The sequence below is a fragment of the Cetorhinus maximus genome, chromosome 13 (genome assembly GCF_964194155.1).
Source record: "Cetorhinus maximus chromosome 13, sCetMax3.hap1.1, whole genome shotgun sequence".
Classification (NCBI taxonomy): Eukaryota; Metazoa; Chordata; class Chondrichthyes; order Lamniformes; family Cetorhinidae; genus Cetorhinus; species Cetorhinus maximus.
The window spans coordinates 32,510,111-32,534,685 of record NC_135891.1 but is presented as its reverse complement, the minus strand read 5'-3'; the positions used below and the strand labels follow the sequence as shown (position 1 = coordinate 32,534,685).

At 41.6% G+C, this 24,575-nt stretch overlaps 1 protein-coding gene across 3 annotated transcripts in view; it reads left to right on the top strand.

Moving 5' to 3' along the window:
• Positions 1-24,575, top strand: part of LOC144688527 (uridine-cytidine kinase-like 1) — a 125,055-nt gene that overhangs the window by 74,694 nt on the left and 25,786 nt on the right. For all 3 annotated transcript variants that reach the window (XM_078555213.1, XM_078555212.1, XM_078555214.1), the window contains one exon: positions 4,360-4,421. In XM_078555213.1, the coding sequence (XP_078411339.1) occupies positions 4,360-4,421 (62 nt within the window). The remainder of the gene's footprint in view (positions 1-4,359; positions 4,422-24,575) is intronic.

The following is a 24,575-nucleotide window of genomic DNA, read 5'->3' as shown; positions in this document are numbered from 1 at the left end:
CACAGAAAACGAAGTTGTGCTTCTATAGTGGTGTTATACATAGAGCAATGTCTCAGAGCACTTTACCAGCTGGCAAATACTGAACGGGAAGGAGAAGGGGGTTATATGAGCCAAAATCATGGTCAAAGAGTTTTAAGGAAGCTTTGAAAGCAGGGAAGTGGTGAAAAGGCAGGTATGCTGAGGGAAGACCATAATGGCTGAAGAAGTGGCCATCGATTGTGGAGCAAAGGATTGGGGGAAAATAAGTGGGCTGTGTTGGAGGAGCGAAGGAAGCATGGAAGGACGTAGGAATGGAAGTGATTAAGGGTATGTAAAGAGATGAGACCATTGAGGAATTTGCAGGTGAGGGCAAGAACATTAATGTTAATTTTCTAGGATGCAATATACCAATAGACTTTAATAGAACACTTACAGTAATAGAAACCTTATCATAATGATCCAGTAATACAGTAGAAGCAAATCCCTGAAATTATTCAGCAATTGTGCATTGAAAGTTTCAACTGTGCTGTTTAATCCTCTTTGTTGTCATTACCAACTCTTTCATATAAATAACTGCCCTTCTGGTAAAGGATGAATATTTTGATGCCACTGCTTGAAAGATCTTCTCAAAATCACACGCCATCCTAACTTGAAACTATATCCTCCACTGGGTCAAAATCCTGGAATGTGCCATAACAGAATCCCTTCTGTTATGGCACAGCCGATGGTAAATGCTGAGCTGCTCAAAACCCAAAGGGAAACTTGAAACAACTGCCACAATTGTTTTGCAATTTGTATAAATTTCAAGATGCATGCCTTGAAGTCAGTAGTAATAAGACCACTGAGTGTTATAGGTTTCTTACAAAACTAAATTAAACCTTTATTAATAGAAGAAATGATTTTGAGTACACACATAGATCCACAAATTACTACAATAATAACTTCTAAATCCCCTAATTAATCTAACTCCCAGTTATACTTTCGTTAAGGCAACAGTAAGACACACAGATTTTAAAAGACCCAGGCAAAGAAACATGAACATTCCAAGTCAAAGTGAGTTTCTTTAACTTCAGTTCTTTGTAAACAGCAGTTTGAGGCTTAGATGCTGAAGGTGTTTCATACTTGTCTTCCTTCACTTACACACAACCTTCGCTCTTTTATACGCATTTTCCCCTTTGAATGCAAATTCCCATTGTTTCACTATGTCTTTGGACTTTACCTCTCTGATAATACACACCTCTCATAGTACCAATGTTATGAGTAATCTTTGGGAAAAATAAACACGCTGTTGCTTACTTCTCCTGGCTAGGTGGCACATTTCACCGCTTCCTTTGAAATCAAGCTAGTCTGGTTTATTTAAAAATACAAATGTTCCCTTTACCCCTATGTTTACCTACTTAAAATTTCAAACCTAGCTTATCTTCTAATACATCAAAGCCTTTAGACCAGCTGCCTTTAATTCAATTAAGTCTCACACACACCCACACACAGACATAGACCCATATACACGGACCCCACTATTACTCTACTTTCCAATAAATTCCAATAACATTATGAGAATTATTATATCTTCCACATGTCTTCCAGCGGTTCAAGAAAGTGACTCACCACCACATTCTCAAGGGCTGGGCAATAAATGCTGGCTTTGCCAAAGATGTCCACATCCCAAGAGTGAACAAAAAAGAAGCTAGGAAATATTTTCTGAATAGTTTTATTTCTTCACTTTTGAATTGAAACCCTTAAAGCCTGGCTATGCCCAAGAAGAATAATGTATTCTCCCCTTTAAAACAAGCTTCATTTGAGAGCATAATGGGCTGAATTTTCATCCTGAATGGTGGAGGAGTTGGAGGCAAGCTTGCCAGCAATTTCACGCTACCAGCCAGTATGCTGATCTGCCAGTATGCCCCTGGTTCTGGTATGTTTTTAGGGAGATGGCTGTGGGGATGACTGCTACCTGCCAGCGGTTGGTAACCGATTATACCAATCAAGGGTTCTCTTCATGCACCATCTGGATTTTGCAGAATCTTCTCTAAACTGTCTCCAATACAAGTATATCCCCCCCTTAAGGGCAAATTCTGAAATCCTGTAGCCCAAGTGGGGAGAGTTGTCATATGGGAGCAGAGGGTGGACAAAGAGGCAAATGATCCTCCAACCTGCATCCCTGTAATGTTCTAAGTAACCCTGTATGGAATGTAGAATTCTTGAATGTTAGATAATATACCTTTTGATTATGGAAATCAATGAATTTTAGTTCATTTTCTGAATGTACCATATAACACTGTCTTTAGAATTTATCCACTTTCTATGAGTTTTCATTAACAGGGAAGCTATCAACCATCAACAGGGGAGATGACGGATTAGTGGTAATATTGCTGCACTAGTAATCCAGAGATCCAGGCTAATACTGTGGGGATATGGGTTCAAATCCCACCATGGTAGCTGGTGGAATTTGAATTCAGTTAATAAATTTTGAACATAAAGCTAATCTCAGTGATGGTGACCATGAAACTATCTTTGATTGTTGTAAAAACCCATCTGGTTCATTACTGTCCTTTTTAAGGAAGGAAATCTGCCATCCTTACCTGGTCTGGCCTACATGTAACTCCAGACCCACAGCAATGTGGTTGCCTCTTAAATGGCCTAGCAAGTCACTCAGTTCAAGGGCAATTAGAGATGGGCAGCAAATGCTGGCCTTGCCAGTGACACCCACATCCCTTGAAAGAATAAAGAACCCTGTGATATCAAAGTTTTCCAGTCAAAAAAAGTGTTGGGGCGGCTTCATCTGATATTGTCAAATTTTTAAAAAATCAATTCTTTCTCTGTGTTGCTGTGTTATTGAAAGCATTTATTTTAAATACAGGACAGTAAAGACACAATTCAATTTTCAGATTGAATTCATATTAGCTCATATCAACTATTAAATAGACTGAACTTGATGAAACCTAGGGAAACTGGGTCAGGTTAAATAAAGCCATTAATACAATTGATGTACCTTTGGCCTCCAGCAATGTTATTTGGTCAATTTGTTTTCAAGTGTGCTCCTGCATCTGTTTTCTTTAATGTATTTTGAGTTAATAAATAACGTAATAAATATATCATATATAATGCTAATACTCTAAGAGATCCAACCATTTTCAACTTCTGCGATTGCCTTTTCGATATTTATGTATTTAGAGTAAGCGTTTTGTTCAAGTCTATTATAAGGCTTAATATGACTATCTCGAACCCCTTCAGCATGCAGCACACTTCAGTGGACAATTATGTAAGATGTGTATGCGGTTGTTGAACTTTCCATTAGAGGAGTTTGCTAGCCTGAGATCTAAAGGGATACAATGAAGCTAAAATCTTTCAAACAATGAAGTCTTAAAGATTAGGCAGACTGAAATTGAGGATGTGTTGCAGTGTTTACAGTCTCATTAAAACAATGTTGCTAATTATTAGTGTTCTACTGATTTGAGTCATGTTCCTAAAATACAAGTAAATTCTGCAACCCTGGACTCCCAGTCACCCTGACCAGTCAGGAATTGCAGGCTGTATATTCAACATTACAATGTTGTAGGCCAATGTCCAACTCCTGTTCAGTGAGTCTACATTGGAAGTGCAAGGTCACTGACTTGATATGACTTGTGCCTTTGGCCCTTAAAGATTTTACATATTAACACATCACTTAATGTAAATTAAGCGGGGTAGTAGCTTGGATTGCAGCTGGAACCTTCCCTATCCAACTTGATCTCAAAAAATGTCCATTTTTAATTCCCATTGTTACTCTTTGTCCATTAGCATGCACATAATACTGGGCAAATACCAAGGACTACATGTTGTTGGGTTCCTGTGGTGAAATTGAATCTTAAAGTGCATCTGAAAATAAATTTTATTTTTAAGTGTAAGAATAATACATTAATTAAGTTGTTTGTCAGCATTTAGCTCAGTTGTAGGATGAAGTTTCAGTTTATACCATCAGCAAACTTTAAAGACACATCCATGAAATTCCGTTGATATTTTAAAACATTTTAAACATGTTAACACGTCGGTTAAAATAGTGAGCAAAGTAATTTCATACAAAGGGTGGTACATTATTATTGTGGTGCGATTTCACCTCTTCAGTTTCACTTTTTCCTTCATGTGAAAACTTTCTCAGATATACCTAAAGTAAAGGCACCCACATAATCTAGGACATAATTAGTTAATAACGTAAATGCACATTGCTTGCTAGCTAATTTGACACCAGCTTGTGGCTTTGAACATCCCAAACTGTGCTTGTATGTAGGATGCAATTTCTATTGAAAGGCGATCCGGGCAAGGTGACAAAGGTTAATGCGAAAACATATCTATTTTTGCTGGCACTGCAATCGATGTTTTATCTACTCCCTTTGTTTTAAGGAGGAGGTAACATGGTTGCTATTGATCTGATAGTCCAACATGTCCACAGTCAGCTAGAGGAGGTAAGCACAACTTTTTAACGTGATCACTCCTAAAGGTCAGAGGAAAGGCGTGGCATGGTATTTCTTAGTACTACATGAAATTGTAAAGCAGGTTATTGTGAATGTGTCGACAGCTGTAAAGTTAATCTATTTATTGACAATGTAACTGGCCACAGTGCGATCTTGGGTCCTTTCTTTCTGGAGATTATAGCACAGAAACTTTTTCACACGCCAATAAGATTTCTGATTTTTCTTAAGTGCTGTAGCAAGAGGAGTTTTGACAATGAAATCAGCAACTAAAGTAAGAGGGTGTGAAGCTCGGAGGAGTTGTTTACTGAAGCATTTCCTCTGACTGCACCTAAATCCTTAACCTTTTCACCTTCATGCTCTGTTTGAGCGAAAGAAAGGATTTCTGCTTTGACATATCAGTTTTCTTTTCCTCATGTAAATTTAAGCTGCTATGGGTGCAATCTGAAGTACACATTACTGCCTACAAAGGATTTTATTTAGATGTATGTTTTGAGTAGTGTCCCCCTAGGGAAAGGACCTGGGATGTATATGCTGGCCCAATTTGATGAATTAACAGCATTGTCTAGTAAAAGTGATTTATGACTAATTTTTAACTATTCATTGCACTGTCCCATTTATAGTTTCATTTTGTGATTGATTTTTTATTTTTATAATTAGTTTGAGTTATTACAGTTGGTTCACTGATCATAAAATGTAATTTATTTCATTGTATGCAATCCATGAAATCAGAAATCTTAACATGTAACTTTAGCCTGAAGCAGGCAATAATTATGCAGCTAATGTCAGAGTCTGTAGTTAGCAGTACTAGATAATTTCTACCCTCCATCCACAAAACAAAAATAAATTTTAATTATATCCCTTCCACTGGATATTTGATGCTAATGGATCTTCTTGTGAAGAAATTACAGGTCTTTCTTTGAACTTCAGATACTATTCAAATAATAGATCAAATCCATGACCATTATTGTAATACCTGAAATGAACGCATTTCACCATCACTAGACCTTGTGGACCAAAATTCCTTTGGGATTTGGCTTGTACTCTGGGCAATGAACACAACACCTCCCTAACAGAAAACAGTAAAGACCACATAATTTTTTTCCAGCTGCTATGCAAGTTTGTACCAGAGATGTACCCAAAGTTGCATTTGTATCCATCCTTCCCATGCTCATGAGGTGGCCTCCTGCTGCTCCAGTGGATTCAGTGCTGGGCGGCAGCGGCAAGAGTGACCCCAATACAACCACTTGGAACACGACCAACAAATTCTTGTCTCCCATTTCTATTCAATACTATCAGCTCCTGACATTGTGTTAGATATTTTTTTTGGAAACCAATGTCCCATTAAAGGGACACTGTCTTCGTGAAAACTGTCTGGTAAGTCTTGTTTTGTTTGGAGACAGAAAGAGCCAAAAGCCTTGTAAATCAGTTTTGACCCATTAATGTCAAGTGCAAGAGACATTTTTGACATAACTTACGTGTGATTTGCAAACAAGCAAATAAAAGCTGTGCACAAAATTCTCCATTGGAATGGTACGCTTTCAAGCAATAATTCTCCTTGTATCATTTCATCATATGACTTAAAGATTCACACACCAGTCTATGATAAATAATCAACAACCAAGCTGTTTCAAGTTGATATCTCTCCAGCACCATATTTTGAAAAAGACCATAGGATGTTACAGGGTCCTTGAACCTTTTCTGATGAAATGCTACAATAAAGAGACTTTACTGAACATTTAGTAACTAGTAAAAACAGAATTACCTGGAAAAACTCAGCAAGTCTGGCAGCATCGGCGGAGAAGAAATCAGTCAACGTTTCAATGTGTCTCTTCCCCCCCACCCACCTTAAACCAATTTATATTTCTCCCTTGTTGAAACTATGCTTCAGTTCTGCTGAAGGGCCATGAGGGCTCGAAACGTTGACTGATTTCTTCTCCGCCGATGCTGCCAGACTTGCTGAGTTTTTCCAGGTAATTCTGTTTTTATTTTGATTTAGTAACTAGTATTCTACAAAAAGAAAGAAAGCCCAAATGAAAGCAGAAATAAATGAGAAACTGATGTCGTCTGTAATGATTACTTGTGCAGTCAAAGTAAACCAGACTGTTATCAGCTGTGGTTCATGTCCCTGATGGGAACCTGGATCCAGTTGATAAAGAGCACCTGATTTCCAGAAACCGGACTGTGCGCTTCCCCTAAGGGAAGTTATATCATGTTTGCACCTTCTGGTTCAGCTCACATGACAGCTCATTTATTGTTAAAATGCCTAAAAGTTCAACACTTCTAGTTACTGTGAGCTTTCCTCCCTTATCATGAATTTCAGCACTGTCAGTGCTGTCAGCATACAGGGAAACGGATTCCATATAGCCCACGCTTGTGTCAAGATCTGTCTTCAAAACTGAATTTCTTACTTGTCACTTTATAACACATACAGCACACTAAACACACCTGATTGATTCTGGGGAGGGAAAGTACTTGCTAATTTCATACACTTGAATAAAACACTAATTGTCTGCTATGATGTTATCCATCCATTGATTTAAATTAGATGTTTTTAATTACAGTCATTGATCCATTTGCTGAGACAGTGTATTATTGTTTTATACAATTGTATGCAATTCAACTTTGGGTTTTAAGTTCTTGACTATTTTCTTGTAGTTTGACTGCCCAAATATATTTGAGTCACTGTGATGTTGAATTTCTGGTTTCATGCTTGTGTTATTCCACTTGTAAGATTAACTCAATCCACTAAGATTTATTTTTAAAATCAAATATTTATGTCTCAGTTAATTGGGAAACAAAGTCATTTTGTGTGATCTAATAACTAATTGGAATGAACAGAGTCAATATTTTGACCATTTGTTCTAAACCCAAACTAATTAGGAACTGTATAAATGTCCTTAATTCAGTTATAGGTTATCTCTATAAATTTAACATTCTGGTCTGATTCATCCTCTTAAATAATATTTGATCTGTAAAGCAACTGATGTCAAAAATAGTACCTATGTTACTCTGTAAGCATAGCCTTCTAGTATTTGTGTGCTGCCTAAGTGGAATAAAATGTGGTTTGTAGTGGTATCTTTTCATTCAGTATATACTGACCTTAATGCATGTACCTTAATGCAATAGCTTTGCTGTGTGGCAACATTTTCACCTTCATTCACATTGTGGTTTTTCTTTTTAATTTTTTTATTTTCCAAAACACATCAAAGCTCCTAATGTTGGTTTCATCTTTTGAATGAAAATACAGGTGGATGAAAGATATTGAGCTGGTTTACATTGTGCCGATGATGTTAGTACAAATTCGTTATGCGTTGAACGTATTTCAAAAATTGCTTGTCTTGCATTGAGTTTCCATTGCATTGTAATGATGCCTGGTTTGACCTTTTGGCTACTGAATTTCCATTACAGTTTACAGCAGTGAAGCCTTTTTTCTTCACCACACATTGACTTCACCAGCAATAGTCTGTAGTTTTGTTGCATTCTACATGGTTATTGATAAACAGCAGAATCCAGTGCTCCTTTATGCATCTGTAATTGATTAAAATCCTATCGGTTGTGTATTAATGCAAAATATTGCCGTAAATTGAAAAGGTGTACTATTTAAATATTCCTTTAGGAATAAAGTGACTTGGGTACAAACCAGTAAAAGCCAAGTTCAGGATTTATTCAGAATCATTAATATCTGGTTGGGTTGTGAAGGCAAAAACACATTTAAAAGCCAGTTGTTGCTATAATGGGAGCAGATGGAATACAGGTTTCCATGTAAGGATAAGCTAGTTATACAACATGACCTTCACCTGTACTTACTGTTTGGTAAATAAAATTTGTCTCAAAAGATGCTCTGATCTACCTGCCGATATGCATAACAGAAATCAGAAATTATATGGAAGTTTACTGTAAGGCTACATATAAATTTGATAAGCTGATAGATGAAAGCAATAAATAGAGAACTTATTATTTGGGAATATTTCAAATGTAGAGTTTTAAAACTTTTATTTATTCTTATATTTGACACTATTTAACTGCCCATACATTACCATAAACGGAATTGCATTTGCTGTAAAATGAGCTTTACAACAAGGAGCTAACTATTATGATATTGTTGGCTTAATAATAGGTTTTACTTTGATTTATCACTTTTTTTGGTTTCTCATTTATTATTTTGCTTGTTGAGATTAGCCAAGATAATAACCTGATCTTGATAAACAAAAGTGATGAAATGTTAAGAAAGTTGTGCTTGTTCTCACCAGAGAGGAGACATTGACCTAATAGAAATTTTCAAAATGGTGAAGGTATTTGACAAGTTTGTGGCAGACAATTTATTCACATTGTTTGGGGTACAAAAACTTTGGGGTGTTGTTTTAAAGTATGAGTGACCAGGGGATTGAGCTGCAATTGCTTCATACAAAGGATAAGACATGTGGAATGGAAGGGTAAAACTCCAATAAGTATGACTAATGGGAAACAAAGCAGCAGGTTAGCGTGTGGGGGGGTGGATTCAACTTCATAGAAAATTATGAAAAAACTGAAAAGGAAAGAGAGCCCAGGAGAGGCTATTAAAGTCTCCAGAACACAAAATAGGACAGAGTGTTTGGAAAGGGCTAGGAATCTAACTTCATGCACATCAGATAAAGGGACAACAATGAGAAGGAGGACGGGAAATACAGGACTGAAGGTGTTGTACCTGAATGCACGCAGTATACGAAATAAGGTATTTACCTTATGGTAAATACAAGCTTATGAGCTTGTGGTGCAGATTGAAATTGGCAGGTATGATGTGGTGGGCATCGCGGAACACGGCTGTAGGGGGATCAGGACTGGGAGCTAAATATCCAAGGATATACATCCTATCGAAAAGATAGGCAGGTTGGCAGAGGGGGTGGGGTTGCTTTGTTAGTAAGAAATGAAATTAAATCGATAGCAAGAAACGACGTAGGGTCAGATGATGTAGAATCTGTGTAGGTAGAGTTGAGGAACCGTAAAGGTAAAAAAACCATAATGGGAGTTATGTACAGGCCTCCGAACAGTAGTCAGGATGTGGGGCACAAGATACACCAGGAGATAGAAAAGGCGTGTAAGAAAGGCAAGGTTACAGTGATCATGGGGGATTTCAATATGCAGGTAGACTGGGAAAATCAGGTTGGTAGTGGATCCCAAGAAAAAGAATTTGTGGAATGTCTACGAGATGGCTTTTTGGAGCAGCTTGTGGTGGAGCCCACTAGGGAACAGGCAATTCTAGATTTAGTGATGTGTAATGAGGCAGATTTATAAGGGAGCTTAAGATGAAGGAATCCTTAGGAGGAAGTGACCATAATACGATAGAATTTACCCTGCAATTTGAGAGGAAAAAGCTGGAACCAGATGTAACGGTATTACAATTGAATAAAGGTAACTACAGAGGCATGAGGGAGGAGCTGGCCAGAATTGACTGGGAGATGAGCCTAGCAGGAAAGACAGTGGAACAGCAATGGCAGGAGTTTCTGGGAGTAATTTGGGAGACATGGCAAATATTCATCCCTAGGAACAAGAAGCATACTAAAGGGAGGATGAGGCAACCATGGCTGACAAGGGAAGTCAGGGACAGCATAAAAGCTAAAGAGAAAGCATGCAATGCGGCGAAGAGCAGTGGGAAGCCAGGGGATTGGGAAGCGTACAAAGACCAACAGAGGACAACTAAAAAAGAAATAAGGAGGGAGAAGATTAAATATGGGGGTAAACTAGCCAGTAATATAAAAGAAGATTGCAAGAGTTTTTTTAGATATATAAAGGGTAAGAGAGAGGCAAAAGTGGACATTGGGCCGCTGGAAAATGACGCTGGAGAAGTAATAATGGGGAACAAAGAAATGGAGGAACTGAATATGTACTTTGCATCAGTCTTCACGGAGGAAGACACAAGTAACATCCCCAGAATTCAAGAGAGTCGGGGGGCAGAGGTGAGTATGGTGGCCATTACCAAGGAGAAGGTGCTAGGAAAACTGAAAAGTCTGAAGGCGGATAAATCACCTGGACCAGATGGATTACACCCCAGAGTTCTGAAGGAGATAGCTGAAGAGATAGTGGAGGCGATAGTGGTGATCTTTCAGGAATCACTGGAGTCAGGGAGGGTACCAGAGGACTGGAAAATCACTAATGTAACCCCCCTGTTTAAGAAGGGAGTGAGGCAAAAGACAGGAAATTACATGCCGATAGCCTGACCTCGGTCGTTGGTAAGATTTTAGAGTCCAAGGTGCCGCACAGGAGGCTGCTCAGTAAGATAAGAGCCCATGGTGTTAGAGGCAAGGTACTAGCATGGTTAGAAGATTGGCTGTCCGGCAGGAGGCAGAGAGTGGGGATAAGGGGGTCCTTCTCAGGATGGTGGCCGGTGACTAGTGGAGTTCCGCAAAGGTCAGTGTTGGGACCACAGCTTTTCACTTTATACATTAATGATCTAGATGAAGGAACTGAGGGCATTCTGGCTAAGTTTGCAGATGATACAAAGATAGGTTGAGGGACAGGTAGTATTGAGGAGGCTGCAGAAGGATTTAGACAGGTTAGGAGAATGGGCAAAGAAATGGCAGATGGAATACAACGTGGGGAAGTGTGAGGTCATGCACTTTGGTAGGAAGAATAGAGGCACAGACTATTTTCTAAATGGGGAGAGAATTCAGAAATCTGGAGTGCAAAGGGACTTGGGAGTCCTAGTCCAGGATTCTCTTAAGGTTAACTTGCAGGTTGAGTCGGTAGTTAGGAAGGCAAATGCAATGTTGGCATTTATTTTGAGAGGACTAGAATATAAAAGCAGGGATGTGCTGCTGAGGCTTTATAAGGCTCTGGTCAGACCACATTTAGAATATTGTGAGCAATTTTGGGCCCCGTATCTCAGGAAGGATGTGCTGGCCCTGCAGAGGGTCCAGAGGAGGTTCACGAGAATGATCCCAGGCATGAAAGGCTTAACATATGAGGAACGTTTGAGGACTCTGGGTCTATACTTGATGGAGTTTAGAAGGATGAGGGGGGATCTGATTGAAACTGACAGAATACTGAAAGGCCTGGGTAGAGTGGACGTGGGGAAGATGTTTCCATTAGTAGGAGAGACTAAGACCTGAGGGCACAGCCTCAGAGTAAAGGGAAGACCTTTTAGAACAGAGACAAGGAGAAACTTCTTTAGCCAGAGAGTGGTGAATCTATGGAATTCATTGCCACAGAAGGCTGTGGAGGCCAGATCATTGAGTGTATTTAAGACGGAGATAGATAGGTTCTTGATTGGTAAGGGGATCAAAGGTTACGGGGAGAAGGCGGGAGAATGGGGTTGAGAAACTTATCAGCCATGATTGAATGGCGGAGCAGACTCGATGGGCCGAATGGCCTAATTTCTGCCCCTATGTCTTATGGTCTTATGGATAAATTTCCTGGGAAGGCCAAAGAAATTTAAATGAGTTTGATTGACAACTGGATGTGTCTTTAAAGAAAGGGATGTAGACAAATATATTGAGTTCGTGATACAAATATGAAAAATTGTGGATGCTGGAAATCTGAAATAAAACCCAAAAATATTGCAAATACACAATAAGCAGCATATGTGGAGAGAGAAATGAAGACAATGGCTAAAATCTGGTGATGCAATGGAAAGCAGGAAATGAGGTAGGCGGGCGCACTTAATTGTGTGGGAGGTGAAATGTCAGGTTCCCCGTGGCAAAGCGAAAGTAGGGAATTAAGGTTGCTGTGGATTGAAGGTGGATCAAATTTTCAGATGGCAAGAGGCTGGGACTGTTTTTAACGCATTAGCATGTCATAAGAACATACGAACTAGGAGCAGGAGTAAGCCATTTAGCCCCTTGAGCCTGCTCTGCCATTTGATAAGATCATGGCTGATCTGATTATGGCCTCTATCCCCTGTAACCTTTGTCTCTCTTGTCAAGCAAGAATTTAGCTAACACAGGCATACAAACATTCAATGACCCAGTCTCCACTGCTCTCCAGGGAAGAGAATTCCATAGACTAATGACCCTTTGAGAGAAAAAAATTCTCCTCCTCTCCGTCTTAAATGGGATACCACTTATTTTTAATCATTGTCCCCTAGGTCTAGTCTCTCCCACAAGGGGAAACATCCTTTCAGCATCCAGCATGCATATTCATTAAAATACCATTTTGCCAGCTTAAATGGTACCTTTGCAATTAACACTGCAGCAAACAAGAAACACATGCCTTCAGATTCATGTCTGGTCAAAGGTGGCATGCAACAAGTGAGGTAGCCTTTCTGGTGGATTTGGACTGAGTAGAGCTGCTTTCCTTTCATGGAGAGTTTTATTGGACCAAGGGAGAGGAGGCTTTGATGCGTTGAGATTGGGTGATGGAAGTGTAAGGGAATCAGGGCATGCTGATTGAGGCAGGGAGGCACGATGCTGGCTGTGCACAGGGGGTCGGGCATGATTGATGGAGGGAGGGTGGCATGTGACAGACCTATGAGAGCTCATTGAGGACAGAGAGAGGAAGCTGGATTATACAGGGAAGGTCAGTATCTACCGACTGGAGGTCAAGCATGATTGTGGGAAGATCCAGGGTCATAGAGGGTCAATGGTCCTGAGAGTTGCGGGTAACAGAGAGCAGGTCAAGGATGATGGAGATAAAATTTGGTGATGGAACAGATTGATGGTGACTTGTGACAGCTGTCGGGTGAATGAAAGCTGAGCACTGGCGAGTAAGTGAATATACCACTGGCAAAGTAACTACCTGCAAATGTCAGAGAGGCAATGTCAGAGAGGCAATGTCGGAGATGGCTGAGGATGTCAAGGGATTCTATTCGTCACCTCAGTCAGCTGCTTCAGGATGACCTGAGATCCCATGAACTGGGAGGGAATCCAATAACGTAGCTTTAAAAATCACCATGACAATGGATTTCTACATCACCAGATCATCCCAGGGCTCCACTGGGGACATGTATGACATCTTGCAGTCAGCCACTCTAAAGTGCACCAGGCAGGTTGCCAATGCCCTGTTCAAAAGAGGTAATGAATTTGTGAGATTCAGCACAGACCATGAGGGCCAGGCCATGAGAGCTGAGAGATTCAGTGCCATCACTGGATTTCCACAGGTACGAGGGACAGTTGATTGCACACATGTAGGGCTACGAGCTCCCTGGGATCTTCAAGTCCTGCAGGTGTGTGCTCACTTCCCAGGAAGCTCTCATGACTCTTACATCCTCACTCACTCTCGGGTGACACAGCTGTTTGCTGCCCCTCAGCTACTGCAGGGATGGCCCCTAGTTGACAGGGGATCTCCTCTGAAGACCTGACTCATAACGCATGTGTGGAACCCACAAAGCCCAACAGAGGAGAGTATAATGTTGTCCATACCTTAACAAGAGCAACAAAAGAACAGACCATCATACTGCTGAAGATGAGCATCCAGCCTGGACCGCACCATAGATAGTCTCCAGGATTATTTTGGTCTGTTGCACCATCTATAACCTCGCGCAGCAAAGGGTGAGTAAGTTTCAGACGGGGAGGTGGAGCAGCCGGAAGCCTCCTCAAACAAGAAAGAAGGGGAAAGCCTGAAGATCCTGAGAAAGTGTATGGTGTGGCTACACCTGCAGAAGCTGGGGTGATGGAGCAATGCACCAGACAGGCCTGTGACACCCTTATTGAAACCCAATTCCATTAAAAGTGAGCCTCCTGCAAGATCTCTAAATGTTGCAGTGGAAGTGCCAACGGATCTGGCACAGTCCTTCCAGACTAACCTCATTTCTTGAGACCTCTGGTGGCTAGAAAGAAAAAAATGCTGCAGGCCCTTGGCACAAGCAAGCCTGTATGTATGATTCCAAATCCACAACGCTTGTGATTTGGAAGGAAGTCGTACCTGACTCAGTGACACACATTGCAAATGCCTTTCTAAGAACTCTGTGCATTTACCTGCAGTTTATGGAATGCCCAGCTACAGGCGCTATTTAGGCAACAGCTTCTAATGGATGCTAAAGGGGTGAGCACCACATGTTGGCTTACTAGCCAAGTTCCAAAAACCCCCAACCTTACAAAGGTTGCCTAAAATGTCAAGACACTTGGTGATGTCATGACTTCCAAGGCCACACAATAAATAAGTGCCATACCCTTAATGCACTGGCAGCTTGTACAACTCCGAGTATAATGACCGATGACCACGAGTAAACTGATCCAAACTATATATTTACACATGACTTATAATATCCATAGAATGAATGGAAACCTGTGCCAGTTTGTACCTTTAGAATTTTTTCAGCTTAGTTTCATGCTGATGCACTGAAACTCCGGCCTCTCCATTGGCACCGGATCAGCCACCATCCTCCCCTGCCAGCTCTGCAGCCTCCTTTTCTACGAGGGTCAGGATTCTGATTGCTGGGACACCTCCCCTCTGTTTTTGCCTGCTCCCTGATATGCCCTCTTGTCCTGCAGGCAAAAAGAAGGACTGAGTGTCATTTCAGTGGGTTTCTAACCCCTTTAATGAGCATGCAGGCCCATGGCCACTACTGGCACCTCCCTAAGTGTTCCACACATGCACACTCCTGCAACTGGTACAATTTTCACAGCATGAACTGGCTCCCACACATTTCATTTGGTACTGAGGACCAGAACCCAATCTCCTGCATGGCCTCCCTCTCCACTCACACATTTACGTTGATGCCCATACGAGTGCCACTTGGTAGTGGCTATACAGTGCTATTTACCCTTGTGAAGCACAGGAGGCTGTTGACTCATGTTCTGCACTGGACCGGTGGACCCCACGGCTGCTAACGTGCACTGCGACCTCTGACCAGGCCGCCTTGGTCATGCAGGATGGCCTCCTGCTGCCATCACTGGGAAACAGGACTCATGTCATTCCTAGGTGGCCTGGCGGAGAACCTGCAGGGAGTCATCGCTAAACCATGAGGCCACTCATTGTTTGCATCATTCCAGAATAGCAGGTGATGGCATTAGTTGTAGTTATCCGGGGGGGAGTGGGAGTTGGGATGGGTGCAAGGGAGATCAGAAAGTTCTAGCAGTGACTGTAGTCTCAAGGTGTCTGCTCGCACAGCCAGACGAATGCTGTTGGATTGCAGGGAATCAATGCCTGTCCGGGCGCCCTTCAATATGGCACCCGGACCTTCGATGCTGTGAGGTAATGGTGGGCTTTCAACTCCCTTCCCACCCCCACCAGATGTTTAACCAGGCACTTCATCCATGAATATCTAATAGACTGTCCACCATGTGATTTTTATGTGACCAGCCATCCCACCTGCAAGCGGAGGTCTGCACACTTGCGGCCCAACTATCAGGATGCGTGATGCTACAACAAGGCTGTGGCCAATGTTTTTGGTTGATGACCTTTTTGCCAATACTTCACAGCCATGTGGAAATGGTGGGTGCCCCAGATTCACCCAGAGTGACAGCAATCCAGTGGTATGGAAATGAAGTCTGTCTTCTGAGGACAGGCTGGACAGGATGGGCTTGTATCCGCTGGTGTTTAGAAGAGTGAGAGGCGACTTGATTGAAACCTTTAAGATCCTCAGGGGTCTTAACAAGATGAATGTGGAGAGGATCTTTCCTCTTGTGGGAGAATCTAAAATGAAGGGTCACTGTTTAAAAATAAGGGGTTGCTCATTTAAGACAGAGATAAGGAGAAATTTTCTCTGAGGGTCGTGAGTCTTTGGAACTCTCTTCCTCAAAAGGCAGTGGAAGCAGAGTCTTTGAATATTTTTAAAGCAGAGCTAGATAGATTCTTGATAAGCAGGGGGGTGAAAGGTTATCGATGGTAGATGGGAATGTGGACTTGAGGTGACAATCAGATCAGCCAAGGGGCCAAGTGATCTATTCCTGCTCCTTATTCTTATGTTCCTATGTCCTTTAATCTTATGAGCTTTGAAGGGATCTGGGGCAGATTTTGACACTTGGGTTACGATGTGCTACTATGTGGATTTTTATGGCCCATAAAATGATAATTCAAATACAACATGGGAACACCACCACTTGCAAGTTCCCCTCCAAGCCACTCACCATCCTGACTTGGAAATATATCGCCGTTCCTTCACTGTCAAAGTCCTGGAACTCCCTTCCTAACAGCACTGTTACACCATAGGGACTGCAGCAGTTCAAGAAGGTAGCTCACCACCACCTTCTCAAGGGCAGTAAGGGATGGGCAATAAATGCTGGCCTAGCCAGCAACGCCCACCTCCTATAAATTAATTTGAAAAAGTTAAGTTGACATAGGCAGCCTCATATTTATCACCGTGATCAATTAACAGGAGGAATAGCAAATCGAATACTTCTGTTTCGTTTGAGGCGTGAAGCACCCAGTTTTGCTTATTTTAATTGGTTGCATCTTTTTAACCAAATTACATTAATTGACTCTCATTTTCACTTTTACTGATTTTCAATGATTCAATTCACTTTTCTTCAACGGTTTTAATATTTCTAATTGTTGCTTAACAAAGGAAATAGTGTTAAAATCTTGTTTCATGTCATGAAGTAACTTGATCTTCAAATCTTTTATCCCCAAGTGAGAGGTATAACTGATCAACACATACCTGATCCTGACTGGGTTTCACATTAAGCAGTCTGTATGGGACTGCTTTAATTGGTTTCAAAGCTCCTCTTTATTGAACTTCTAATCGTCTATCGTCTATTGTCATAACTGGGATGACAATAATTGTACGTTTTGTAATTATAATTATTTTTCTTCAATTATTGATTTAAAAATATATTTCCCTAATTTAAAAATCTTAACAAAGCTTGTATTGTGGATAGGAGAACCATGAATGTGCACGCATGTTGAACACAGTTTTGGGTTCTTTAAAGTGCAGCGCCACCTGGTGTCAGAGGCAAACATCCCAGGCTTTTCCTATGCTTCCCTCCTTTTCACATAGCTTATTTGGAGTGGTTATTATCTACTTTTGTCACCGTTATTTATTTCACACAAGTTAAAATCATCAAAACATGAAGGAAGAAGTGATGTTAGATACTGTAGCATGGGTCAAACGTATGGTGGTGTGGGGACGGGAGGGGAGGAGAGGGTTAAGATTAGTGTCAAGTGCTACGCATCAGCTTTCCACCGACATTATGCAGTGTGCCAGCCAATGAGCTGGAGGCGAGGCAGCACTTACAGCCTGTGTACTTTTCAACAAGCAGATTTTATTTATAGTCTATTTAAATAGAGTCTGCGTGAACAGAACTTGAGTGTAAAACCAATCCCAGTCATTTATAGCAGTGCAGTCTCCAGCTCTGATCGACGGGGAAATTGTCCACTCATCTCCCTTGTAGCTGGGAATAGCGATACCACTATATGCAGCCACCTTTGTGTTGGGGGACCATTCCCTCAGGCTTGTGAGACGATTTTTAACATTCGCCTCCGACCTTAATGTCCCCTTTGGTTTCAGGTGGGAGACTATTCTGAATTATTTAAATGATGCCCGGATATTAAACCGAGCCGGGCTTCATTCTGAGCTCCCTTTTGGGGATTTCTCCTCTGCCTCACACCCCTAGATAAAATCAACCCTAGTGATTAGTAACACCATTGTTCAATGAGCTAAGGGTGGAAGCAACACCATTTAAAGTGACGTGGGAATTCACAAGTGAGATATGAAATTTGCTATGTTGCCAAATCATAGATATCAGGATTGTGCATCTTAAGTTGGTATACTGTTAAATTTAGATATGGGCTATAGATTTCTGATGCAGACATAGGCCATTCAGCCCATCTAGTCTATGCTCATATTTATGCTTCACATGAACTTCCTCCCAAAGTTCTTCACCTAACCTTATCAGTATATTCTATACGTTTCTACCTCATGTCTTTATCTAGCTTCCCTTTGGGAGGTTTTTCCGCTGCTGGGAGACTGATGTGCACCCTGGCCTGTGATTAAGCGGAGCCCGGTCAGCATGTTTTCTGCTATGGTGGGTTGCATTAAATCCAACCTACTGAGAAAATATAAATTTTCTACACCCTCCTCTTCAATTCTTTTTATGACTTCCTCTCATTCCTATTTCACTAAGCAATCCATCATCATTTAGCTTATAACCCTTCAGAATTTTGGAGACTTTTGTTGAGTCACACCTTAACCCTGAAAGCACTAATAAATAAAAGCCCTAACTTCTCAAATCTCTCTTCCTCATCCTTTTTATCAGAGAGTAAACCAATGTTGCATCTTCTCCATTGCTTTTATACCCCCTATGCCCAAAACAAAAGGCAATGTTCAAACTGTATCCTAACTATGATCTTGTGTGATGTTTTACATTACTTTCTTGCTAAATCTGGAAATTAATGACCTAGCATCTATAGTGGAAAAAATGCTTGACCGCATTATCCATGATGCTAGCAATGGAGGGGGTCAGAAGGTGTATTCGGTATGCATTTAAAAATAGTTTACCATGCTTCACTTATCTACTGGAATTCTTTGTGGAATTCGTGGTTAAGAGTTATGCTGAGAAAATAATTTTCTTAGATTTTCGTATGATATTTGTTAAGGTTCTTCAAGTTAAAGGAGGTTAAAGCTCATGCATTTTATAGCTACCTAGTTAGATGGATAACTAGACTAGCAGTAGGAATCTGAAGGTAATGATAAATGGGGAAAACATTTGCTTTCAGGAGGGCAAATTGATTAATGAATTTCTGGGTTCACTGTTGTATATTTCCATGTAACTTGGAACTGAGTTCATAATATTTTATCAACATGGGCTGATGATACATTTGTCACCTGCCTATTGGACTTGTAAGATTCAAAGAGATCTTTACCAATTAAATAACAGATTGAGCTATGAGTGTTTAACTGTGGCCTACATTCAATACGCAGGCCTTGGCAATCTGACTCATAAGGCCAGCCAAATCAGTTCTATTTGTGCTTATTTCAATTTGCTAGCTTGACCGCTTTTGGATTTTGTGAGGTTGAGTTTAGGACAGGATTGCTTCTCTCTCCACAGATGCTGCCAGACCTGCTGAGTTTTTCTTTGCATCATTTTCAGCAATATCACATTGCTGTTGGATATATCCTAAAACAAAATGCTAACCTTTTGTAGGTATCAACAAATTGAGATGCATGCAAATAAACAGGAAGGTGAATTTAAAAATAGAATCATAGAATGATTACAGCACAGAAGGGGACCATTGGGTCTGTGAAGCCTACGTTGGCTGTCTTTAAGAATAATTTAGCTAGTCCCACTCCCCATCCTTTTCCTGTAGCCCTGCAAAGCTTACAAATGCTTAGCAAGTTTCCTTTTTATAACCATGATTAAATCTTGGGTCCTCACTTCCACCAGGAAATGATGAATAAATAGGCTTAAACATGTTGTGAGAGAAATGTTGGAGACTATTTATTTCCCTGATTTGCATTTAATTAGTCAGGTTCACCCTCTGCTGGGCTGGGAGTAGGAAAATGGGTTGCAGGAGGAGGCAGAGATGCAATGGAGATGTTTTCAAGCAATTTTCTGGCTTTGTTGCTTAATTGCGAACAGTTAGCACAGAGCAGGTGTGAAATCTAGCTCTCTCTTGGTCCCTGAATGTACCTATGTATGAATTTCACAAAGGCAAAAGGGGTGGACACCCCTGGGCAGCTGATCTTGATATAGATAACGAGAAACTAATGTGCACTGGATGAAGAAAGCAGATGTCCAAATAATTAGTAAATCTGAATAAAAAGAACGTGGGCTGATAATTGATCAGTCACTGAAAATTTACACTGGATGTGAAACCATTATCAATAGGCCTTATCAAAACCCGAAAGCAACAAACATGTGTTGTATAGCACCTTTTGCATTTTTAATAAATCCAAAGGACTTCATACCCAATGAATGATTCTTGGAGTCAAACATGGTACCTAATTTTCATATGGCAAGGTCCAATAAACAGCCAATTAAATGACTGACTAGGTAGTTTGTTTTTGCTGGTGGTGGATGACAGAGAAATGTTGGCCAGGACACCAGGAGAGCTCCCCGTTCTCCTTGGATAATGTCATGGGATCTTTTACATCCATATAAATGACAGACAATGGGCTGGATTTATCGGGTAGTGGGAATTGGGAAAGTTCCACCCACCTTGGGAAAAGTGCCTGCAAGGACAGGACTTTCATTGTGGATGGGAGGGTGGGGGCTGCAGTTGGGACAGCCAACCCGAGAAAAGGTTTGCAGACAGCCACAGGCTACCGCGTGTGATGACGAGCTGTTTGAAAGGCCCGTCTTGGTGTTGTGGGACTTTGTCCAAGTTATGATAAAAACAGGCCCTCCAGCCCTCACCCCTCACCAACCCCACCCCCCCACCTCCTGCCCCCCACACACACACTCCCTATGCCATCTCATGCCACTCACCCATTCCCTATGGTCCCTCATGCCTCCATTCTAAGGTATGTTCCTCCAAACAACCCCTATGGCTCCTCATGCCCCCCATACCAACTATGGCAATTCCATGCCCATTCACCCACTATACATGGTATAGAAGCAATGAACGATGTATATTAGGATGTATACATTAGGATGTATAAAAACAATTTTTTTTTTTAAATCATTGATAACTTTCCACTTTCTTTAAAAAATCTCCTTTTTACTACAGTCCAATAAAAGTGTCAATCACCTAGACCCTATAAAGTATCTATAGCAGAAACTGCAAGCATTTGAAACCTCTTTATCTTGTGTAAATATACATTGTGAAATTGACAGCACAGATCAGAGAACCAGAGCTGTCAATCAAGCAATGTTTTACCTGGGGTTCAGGTGTTTCAACAGGCTAATGGATTCCTGGCTCTCAGCTAGGAATACATAATGGGGCCGTACACAGATGAATGAGGGCAGGGTGGGAGTCACAGAGGAAAGGATTGGGGATGGCTTTCAGCAACCCTGCTATTCTGAATGCCAGGTTCCCTGATCAGGCACAGAGTCCCTGACAACAAGGGAACCCACATCTCCCCAATAGGCTGCTGGAAGACCTGACAGGGTTTGCTGGGCAGCCTTCGGGAGGTATAGGAAAGTCATGCGACTCCCGTTTAATGCCTGAACCACCACTAAATTCTGGTGTGCTCGGATAATTGATGTCAGTTGGCTTATTTATGAGCCGAATTGACATCGCGCTATGAGTGGGCGAGTTTCTCACATCGGCCCCTTCCTGCTTCCGACTTAATTGCAGAAAGTTTTCCCGCCACTGGCAAACTGACGTGTGGGTTCTCCCATGAGTAAATGGGCGTGGCCTCCTCCATATTTCCCACTGTGATGGACTGGATTGAATTTGGCTCAACATCTCTAATAATGCAGCACTTCCTCAGTACTTCACAAAGTGTTAGCTTTGGTTTTGTGCTCAAATTCTAGAAGAGGTCTTAAATCACAGCCTTCTGACTCGGAGGACAGAATTTAATAGAGGCGACAGGGGTCTCAACAACCGGCTGGAGAGCCGGCGAGATTCCTGCATTGCCTTCTTTGGAGAAGGCTCACCAAATGAAGTGCCTCTTGGGCACTTAAGTGGCAGGTGGTGGGCCTACCCCTGGATCAAGGAACCCAGAGGTGAAAAATCCACCCCCAAGAGCTACGGGTCAATCCGAGGCTTCCGGCTGTTCATTGCAGACAGTGCCACTGGAGAGAGTGTTGGTAACCGTCTGTGATGCACCCACCAGAAGTTCTAGGATCGCTGAGGGACCCAGGCCACAGATAAGTGAGAGTGGAATGGGGATTGCGGGAGGTGGGGGAAGGGGTTGGCAACAAAGGTGGTTTTCAATGGGAAACTCCTTCCAGATGCCCGGTCCCTCAATCAGGCACTGAATCCCTTCAATCGATGGACCGCCCAGGGAGCCCACAAGCAACCCCAACAGGATTTGCTTTTCGGCTTCCCTCGTGGCCACTGCCCCACTTGCCGCTAGTTAAATACCAGCGGCAGCGGGTTGAGGCCTTGAAGTGGGCAATAATAATTGCCTACTTAAGGAGTACATTTGTGGTGGGGTGGAAAGGCAAGTCCACAAGCCTTCCTGCCCCAGACAATCGTGGCAGTAGCAGGCTGGTGGCAGAGTCTCCACCCAGCACCCTCCCATGCTGAATTAAATGCCCACCCCACCTCCAAACTTGCCTTGGCGGAGGGCATTAAATTCTGCGCAGAGGCTCAAAGTGCTCTCAAATGAGATGAACTAAAACCTGAAAGCAGTTTGAGGGTATTTGTTTATAAGCTGATGAACTTAATGCTATCCTTGTACTTACCAGTTGTCAGGTGGACATTTGTAATGTTTAGTATATAATTCTGGGCACCTTAGCTTCATGAAGAAATTGATGCCTTAGATGGGCTCAGGAAAGAGCATTAAGGATGATCCAGGATTATGGACTATATATTATGAAATATTTCGATAATCAATCTTGTTTTCGTCAGAAAGTAAGAGGATTGTGCAGGCATGCGAACTTGGTGTTTAAAATGCCTGCGGTAGTATATTATATAAATTGAACAAACTATTAGCACAGAAGTTGTGGACATGGTTTAAAATTAACAAGAAATTCAAAGCTTTTCCTCGACGAAAAGTAAATATGTGGCCTGAAGAATGATATAAGCACAGGATTTTCCATTATAAAGTTTAGTTAATAAAATAAATGCACAAATTATTCCCTTGTATAGTCAGTCTTAAAATATTTAAAGTACAACAATGTTAGGAGTTCAGCTCATTTAGAAGAAATAGACAAATGCTCATCTCAAGGGTCAAATTCCATCAACAATAATACTTGACTGGCATCTGTGCAAAGTTAATGTTCGGACTAAAATAAGAAGTGATATTGAAGCCATGCGTATCTCTGCCAAAGTATTTTGTCCAAAAGTAGCTGAACCCTGCTTATTTCTGAAACGTGTTTCTCACAGGCCTATGATTTTCTGATTAACAACTTCAACAAAAGGTGGTGGGATGGATATTGAGAGTAAGAGAAAAACCAGAAATACTGAATAGCAGGGAATTAAATCCTCTAATGTGTTTCCAGGAAAAATGCCAGATCGAGCTCCTGCCCGAATATTCTAGAAGGCAGGCACTTTAACCATTGGAGGACTGCAACAGTATTTCGAAATCAAAATAAAAATGCCAAACATCATTCCAAATTATAACTTTCTCTGAATATTCAGAATTTTTAGTCATTGCTGTGCCACAGATGCATTAGCCACATGTGATGTAGTCAAATTGCTCATATTGTGAACAAAATGAGATTTGCCAATAGTCCTGATCACTTTGATCTGCAGATGCTTCAAAAGTTAACCTTATCAATTTAATTATCAATATTTAGTGTTCTGTCACACAACATACAGTTGCCTGAAATGCAGAATTTTCCTTGTTGATTTTCATCCAGTTGTAAATTTAATCCAATTTGTTTGTTGTAATTCAGGCTTTTGTCCAGCTCTTGCACCCTTGTATTCATAACGGATACAGTTGCCATAAAGAGATCAACGCTTTGAGTTTCCACTTGGGGCCCTGGCAGGATAAAGGTAGAACCCTCAGAGCAGCGGCATCAATAGCTAAAAGCAGCCATTTATGCCATTTCTCCAATCCTCTGCCAAAGACATCTTTAAGGAGTGTGTGTCCAGGTATATTATGGGAAGCTATGTTGTACATTTGCTTCTAAAAACCTTTGATAAAATTCCCCACAAAAATCTGTAGGGATTAACCTCGGGAATGGAACTCTGTGAAGGATAGGAAACAAGGGGCGGAACCATCACAGATTTGCACTAAGTGTGGTAGCAGGAGTTTTACCCGCCAGCTGTGATGGCGGGTTTTCACGTTGTATTGTCCCAAATCCGCCACATTATTTATGCACTCCCAGGAAATACGCCGTTTCCGTGGCAGGCAGGCTCTCATTCTCCTGCCATGCCATCACCTTGCCGCTTCATCACGCCAGGCACCACATTTAAAGTACAGCCGCGCTCAGTGCTTCCAGCCCAGGACTGCAGCAAAGAAGACATGGCCCCAAAAGGCAAGAAGACTGCAGTGCTCGAGCACCTTTAGGACGCTGTGGAGGCCCGCTGTGATGTTCTCTACCCTCACTCTGGCTGCAGGAGGGGCAGCTACATTATCAACCTGGCTTGGTAGGTGATGGCAGTGATGATCAATGCCAATGTTGCACAGAAGAGGTTGGCCATCCAATGCAGATAGAGGATGAATGATTTCATCCATGCAGCCATGGTATGGCAACCATCTCATTACTCTAAACTCACACACTCAAGCCCATCACA